This window comes from Sitophilus oryzae, unplaced genomic scaffold, assembly GCF_002938485.1.
Source record: "Sitophilus oryzae breed Bouriz unplaced genomic scaffold, Soryzae_2.0 scaffold_1517_pilon_pilon, whole genome shotgun sequence".
Classification (NCBI taxonomy): Eukaryota; Metazoa; Arthropoda; class Insecta; order Coleoptera; family Curculionidae; genus Sitophilus; species Sitophilus oryzae.
The window spans coordinates 519,913-526,827 of record NW_022146189.1 but is presented as its reverse complement, the minus strand read 5'-3'; the positions used below and the strand labels follow the sequence as shown (position 1 = coordinate 526,827).

At 32.0% G+C, this 6,915-nt stretch overlaps 2 protein-coding genes across 2 annotated transcripts; both read left to right on the top strand.

Annotated features, from left to right (window-relative positions):
- Window positions 1-6: 6 nt before the first annotated feature.
- Window positions 7-1,962, top strand: LOC115878536 (ras suppressor protein 1-like). Its single transcript, XM_030895060.1, has 5 exons — window positions 7-207; window positions 267-349; window positions 604-685; window positions 1,206-1,371; window positions 1,609-1,962. Exons 1-5 carry the CDS (start codon window positions 60-62, stop codon window positions 1,691-1,693), a joined length of 564 nt encoding a protein of 187 aa, XP_030750920.1. The 5' UTR covers window positions 7-59; the 3' UTR covers window positions 1,694-1,962.
- Window positions 1,963-3,796: 1,834 nt separating this feature from the next.
- Window positions 3,797-6,284, top strand: LOC115878537 (dynein regulatory complex protein 9-like). Its single transcript, XM_030895061.1, has 2 exons — window positions 3,797-4,168; window positions 6,003-6,284. Exons 1-2 carry the CDS (start codon window positions 3,797-3,799, stop codon window positions 6,282-6,284), a joined length of 654 nt encoding a protein of 217 aa, XP_030750921.1.
- The last annotated feature ends 631 nt before the right edge of the window (window positions 6,285-6,915 follow it).

Genomic DNA, 6,915 nt, shown 5'->3' with positions numbered 1-6,915 from the left:
TGGAAATTCTAAATTTGGCTAATAACCAAATACAAGAACTACCCTTATCTCTATCTTCTATGCCAAAATTGAGGATTCTAAATCTATCAATAAACAGGCTAGATACTTTACCAAGAGGTTTTGGTGCTTTTCCAGTTCTGGAGATACTGGATCTCACTTATAATAACTTGAAAGAAGATTTGTTACCAGGAAATTTCTTCATGATGCGTAAGATATCTTAAAATTAATATCTAAAAGTATCTTAAAGTAATATTAATTGTTTTTAGAAACTCTAAGAGCTCTCTACTTGGGAGACAATGATTTTGAGAAACTACCTCCAGAAATTAAGAACCTGAAGAATCTTGAAATTGTAAGTATTAGTTTATTTAAAAATAGTATATCAGATATGACGATAAATTATTGCAGTACTTCATTTTTCGTTAAACATTCCTTTATTTTGTTTGAAAGTTGAAGACAGTATGCTATGATTTTTTCCTAACAAATATTAAAGGTGATGATGTGAATATTTCTAGTCTAGTACTTAGAGCAACGTTCAAGTAGAAAATATATTAAAATATGATTTATTTCTAGTATTTTCAACAAAGTAATGTATCTTATTTTCAGTTGGGTCTTCGCGAAAATGACCTTATTGAACTACCTAAAGAAATTGGGGAGCTAAGTAGGCTTAGAGAGTTGCATGTGCAAGGTTAGTATTAATAATGTTTTGGGTTCCTTGAGTCCTTATTGTCCTGAGGCATATAATGCAAATAAAGAAACCTCGCCCAACTTTGAACGCATTTCGACTTATTTCCAGTTGTCTTGACCTACTTCGGTTTGCCTCGACCTACTTTCGATTCTTAAAAGCGCCTGAATTTGTTGAATTTTTATTGATGGGACGCCTCGTCTAATTTTTTACGAGAAACATCGAGAGAATATCGTTTCCCCTCTCACGGATACCCCGTAGCTACAGAACGGACAGACGTACTGTAGTTAATCTGGGTTAACAATAAAACACAAACAACCAATCACGGCGGGTCTCGATCAATTTCACGAAATGTGTGAATTAATTTTTTACCACGAGCTTATATTTATCGTACTATTTTCAGAAATGTTTTGCGAAATATTTCCAGAAATATTGTGTAAAAATTTCGGGGATAGTGTAGCGGCTGTTTAAAACTGTTATGGTACTCTATTCATCTAGGAACTTCACCTTTTTCCATTTTTAGGCAACCGTCTAACCATTTTACCGCCAGAACTGGGCAACTTGGACATGGCTTCCAATAAAGCTGAATTCAGATTCGAAGGTAACGTTTGGGTACCGCCAATACTGGATCAACTCAATTTGGGAATCAGCCATTTACAAGACTATTTGAGGAGCGAAGCATACAGAATGTAAGTATACGTTTTTGATGTTTATTTTTTCATCTCTTGAATTTTTTAGCTCTTATTTATTTACACCCTTTATACAGAACAGAATTGATCTAGAAATGTAACAAAATAATTCAAGTTTCCTATTTTGAATATTCTATGTATGGTGCAACCATACATAGAATATTACATATCCATCTATAGAGTATATGATTTTGAAAGGCTGATAAAGATTTCCTATTTTTTTGTTTATATTTTCAGAACTTACAATCGATATTTAACCAACAAACCGCCTGTACCGCCACCCTGTGTTGACAAAGCAAAGAAAATTTCTCGACTTCGATAGAATTTATATATATATTATAAATATTAATTTATTTAAAGTACCTATCATGTATTTTTGGTGCTATAACACTGCCTTTTTATCAATAATTTAATATATATCTATAAGAAAAAAATGTATTTAAAATCATAAATATTTGTTGCCATAATAAATGTTTAGATCTAATATCTAATATAAATAATGTAAAGCGTAAAAAATAGTTTATAGTTATATTATAATATACTAAAAGACAACATTTATATGCTAATATAAATTGTGTATGTTAATAATGATTGTTGGTGTTCTCACTATAATTCGTGCCTTAACATAATTTATTTTACTTTATTTATATTTTTTTAAGCTTTAAACTAAAATTTTGTTATTGCTCTAGTGTTAATAAATAAATGTCTAAATGTCTAAATATAACTCGGTTATTTTGACCCTTTGAATAAGAAGACTAAGGAAGGAGCATATCAAAAATCTTAGGTACACCGCGATGGGCCTCAAATATGGCCGACTTAAATTCCGGTTTATCAGTGTCGTTCTAATTTTTTTTAAAAAATGTAAAACTATGATGTAGGATAGACGTGGGGTAGACTCAATAATTTGTTGTTTTATTTTACGTTGTGATTAAATGTTGGTAGTTATTAAAATTGTTATAAAAATATATAATTCTAATAAAAATAGATAAGTTATAATAAGTATTTATTATCACAAACATCCGATACGCTACTGAAGCAGGTAAGTCAAATTAACGTATCAAAATTCTTTGACATCTGATCTTTGACAAGTAGTAAATAAAGTTTTTAAAATGCAAGAAAATATATAATTTAGTTAATTTAAGTGAATTTTATAAATGATCGGTTTACTACACGTATGTATATTATATAGTCACTTACTAGCGAAAAGTTGTTCCATTATTTCACTCGATTTTTGCCGAGATCTACCGCACACTACACAACCAACTATTTTCGAGTCTTTTTCGATAAATCGCGATAGTGTCACTGTTAATTTAAGTTCTGCCACAATTTCCATCTAGATTTACTACCTTTATACAACTATCAGTAGTAGAATAAATAATAAATAACATAAAATAAGCTCCGTAAAGACTGACAAATCCACAAAATTTCAAATCAAATTCAAATGTGTCAAATGAATCGTCAAACAGAACTGTCAAGGATCCCCACCCTAGAGAGCTTTTATGGTGGCTTTTCCCATAGATAAATGAAACAAGTTTAGATTGGAAAGTGCCCATAAAGACAATGTAAACACTATTTGGCGCTATTTTTGCAACGGTCGCGACCCGAAACTTTTGAAAATTTCGGAGCGGTTCGGCTTTTTCCGGAATTATATCGCCAAATATTGTTTATTCAAATTTATTATTATTTTCGTTTAATTTTATAAATAAAATACAGTGTGTTGCATACAATAAACTTTATTTTATATAAGGACGCATGTATGAAATACCTATGAAACATTGGAAACCGACGTTATGCCACGATCCACGATGGTTTTTGCAGTTCACAGTTCACAGCACAGCTATTTATGTTTTTAATGCCACTTTTTCAAAATTATCACCGGTTGGAGTAAATAAAACTTGAATTAAACTCACAAGATAGCAATAATTACTTTGAAAATGGACGCTATAAACACTTTTCGGAATTTCTTTAATGAGAGCGGTTTAGATTTTGAAAGATTATTATGATTTTTGAAGATTCTGACTTTGACAAGAGAAAATTATTTCTGTTTTTGTTTGCCGTTGTTCTTAGCGACCGCTATAGTAGCGCCAGATCGCGTATAACGGTCGCGACCCAAAATAATTTCGCGACCCAAAATTTTTACGGGCTTTCCAATCTAAACTTGTTGCATTTATCTATGGCTTTTCCGCCCACCATGCATGAATACATGGATAGCATTATGCTCCTTCCTTAGTCTTCTTATTCAAAGTTTTGACCTTAATTGAAAAACGGTAAAGAGAAAATATGTTTCTTTTATCAAGATCAGCCAGCTCTGTGAAAATATTTGCATTTATTTAAGACTCACCCTGTATAACTGGGTTATTTTCATCTATAGCTTAAAAAAGATGCCCAAACCATGCCCAAACGTCTTGTCACAAGACATTTAAAAATGCCTTGTCACATAGAATGCGCTACGTGTCACAAAAAGTTCTTCAAAATTTCGAAAATGTCACAAACTAATTTCGTCCGAAATTCCATGTCTAAAAATCAAACAGTTGAAAAAAAGAAATCTGTGAAATCTCAAGACGCCGATAAATTGCTATTTGAAAAAGAGCAATTAGAACAGGAAAATCAGGCTTTAAGAAAAGAAATTGTTTTATTGAACACAAAAAATATGGATTTGGTCAAACGTTCCACATATACAGAAAGAAAATTCGTCGAAGATTTCGCTAATTTACAAGAACAAGTCAAACTGAACGAGAAGCAGCTGATAGAGAGCAGCAAAAAGTGTCTAGAACAGCAAAAATCCTATGCCGAAGAGGTAAATAATTTAATTTCCTGACTGGAATCGTTAATTAAGTAGAATTGTTAAAATATGCTGCCAATATATCTTGATCCGGCTTCTGTTCATTTTTTAATCAATCTAAATGAAAAATAAAATAAAAAACTTTTTAGTGCGGCAGGTTCATTCACCAGAAATTTCTTGATCGTTTTGCAATGTTGCTACCGGCTACGTCACCCATATTCTGCATTTTTGTGTGAAGTTTTCTACACACATTAACTAATTAATAAGAATTGATATTAATTAATATGAAAATTAATTTTAAGTAGGTATACAGGGTGTCAAAAAATAGTGTATCTAACTTCGGTGGGCTGTTCTACAGCTAAAAATGAAACAAAATGTTACTATGAACGTATGCCCTCAAACGCTTCCCGAAGAAGTTACAGCCCTCGAAATTGTAAATAAAAATAATTTATTTTGTTTATTTTTAAGAATATTGATAAACCGTTTATCCTGAAATTTGGAATGGTACCCTTTCTTAGCCCTAAAAGGGTACTTTACATTAGGGTAGAAAGTACTACTGGTCGTACTTTTTTTTATCCTTATATAGATACAGTAATTTCAACAAATGATATTAAAAACCCAGTGGCGGCTCGTCAGGGTAGGCAATACCCTAAAATTTTGGCAGAATTTAAGCGGTTTATTTTTTTTGTTACTGTTAATGTTGCCAATACATAAAAATACTGTTAATACACGGAAGTGTGTTGTAATAATCAATATTATTTTGTGGTCTGGCATATTAAAATATTCACTACCGCCTACCGCTTGTGTACGCTGACTGTGTCGTTGCGTTAGAATACAAAATAATTTTGACCGTTGGAGTACTGCAAACGCCTTTGTTTCAAAAAAAACATATACTAATACATTATGTCATTTCGTTGAATGTTGTCATTTTTGCTTTAGTTTTGTTCTAAATATTCTTGAGCTATGTTTTTAACCCAGAGATAACATATATCTACGAACTGGGATAGGGTATTATGAAAATTTAGGAGGGAGGGGGACAAATAGACGCAACTAAAATTTTGTGGCCTACCCAGTCACACGAGTCACGACTGTCACGAGCCGCCACTGTGAAAAGCTAAGACTTTCTTGCGTAAAATAGGTGCTCTTATTCATTTAGTTCGATATGATTTTCGTTCGACGGTTTTCAAGATATCTGCGTCTAAAGGTTAGGATGCGCCGATTTTAGTATTAGCGAAATGATGAGATATAAAGAAATTATAAATTAATCTCATGATTTCGCTAATACTAAAATCGACGCATCCTAACCTTAAACGCAAATACGAGTATCTTAAAAAACCGTTCACCGTCGCCGTATACAACTAAACTAAGAGCACCTTTCTTACGTAAAAAAAACTCTACCATATAGTGAGCTGTTTGAATTTTACACTATCGCCATTCGCTTTGTCATTAAAAAGTGTGTAAGAGTACCAAATTTCAAGAAAAACAGTTTACCAATATTCTTAAAAATAAACAAATTATCTTAACAATTATTGGAGATTCCCTTTTCGCCCTATTACGATTACGAAGTAATTTCAATCAAACTAATTTGTATATTTTCTAGTCTATGTAGCAACACAGCGAGTCGAATTGCCTGATAATGTCGGCGGTCCTCAAAATGTAGCATGATTTTTTAAATTTTAGTTAGATAACTCGGCTGTTTTTAATTTGTTTTAAAAATAGTAGATAATATAAAATATGTTTCTTTTGACCAGACCTCTACAATTCCTTAAAATACTGGAACTTATTTAGAGACAACCTGTATATCTTAATCTGATCTTTAAAAACAATTTCTTCCCTCGCATATTCGCAGGTCAAAAAGTTACGACAGGAAAACGATACTTTAAAAAAGCTGCACAAAAAAGACGAACTGAGCATTCTAGAAAGAATCGGCTGCTTAGAGAACGAAATCGAGCAGCTGAAGCTGGAAAATGAAACTCTGAAAGCTCAGAACGAAGACAATGCGGAAAAAACAACGAAATACAAGACGAAACTGAAGCACGCTGTGAAAATCGTTAACGAACTCAATCAGTTGGTTTTACAGGGTTGTCACAAGCCGGAAATAATGTATGGTGTGGTTCAAACTGATAAGTAAGTCTAGTATATTAACGATACGATAAAACACCTTTTATATCATATAAGAAAATATTGCATTAGTCTAAATTTATTATTTATGTTATTCCGCTCTTTCACGTATAATTTGCCTCTTGATTCTCTACGGAAAGAGTTAGATTAAATAATAGCTGTACCTAACAACACATGCCTTGACGCATATTCTTTTTATAATAATATCGGCTTTCCCAGATAAACATCCATATCCATAAAATAGTTGGCCCACACACACTAATAAGACCTCATTTCGGCCCTCGAACGGCCTTGCGATCGACTTACGTGTTGACAAGTTGATTAGGCAGGTTATTGAACTCATGTTGCCTCTAGCATGTCGTTTTTCAAGATGGGCCCCATATAAACGCGGCCAGAAATATTTTCAATACTAAAAGTAAATAATTATTTTAGTATTCTATCATAGGAATTTTGTATATAAAAGCTTACTATAAATATTTTAAGAAGTTTGTTTTAGTCATTATTTTCGTTTCTTGAAAATAATTTTGGATGTCTTTAAAACATTCTTACTTACTTCAAATAAATATTGGAAACTAAAGAAAAAATAGAAAGAAATGCATTCTCTAACATTATGAGAATTTTTCAAATTTATTGTGTTACAA

Bases quoted from the DNA above. Each gene is read 5' to 3' on its own strand.
- LOC115878537 (XM_030895061.1), top strand. From the start codon at position 3,797: ATGCCTTGTCACATAGAATGCGCTACGTGTCACAAAAAGTTCTTCAAA. The intron at 4,169-6,002 runs GTAAATAATTTA...GCATATTCGCAG, and splicing joins AAAAATCCTATGCCGAAGAG to GTCAAAAAGTTACGACAGGA.
- LOC115878536 (XM_030895060.1), top strand. From the start codon at position 60: ATGCCAAAATTGAGGATTCTAAATCTATCAATAAACAGGCTAGATACT. The intron at 350-603 runs GTAAGTATTAGT...TCTTATTTTCAG, and splicing joins ACCTGAAGAATCTTGAAATT to TTGGGTCTTCGCGAAAATGA. The intron at 1,372-1,608 runs GTAAGTATACGT...TTATATTTTCAG, and splicing joins AGGAGCGAAGCATACAGAAT to AACTTACAATCGATATTTAA.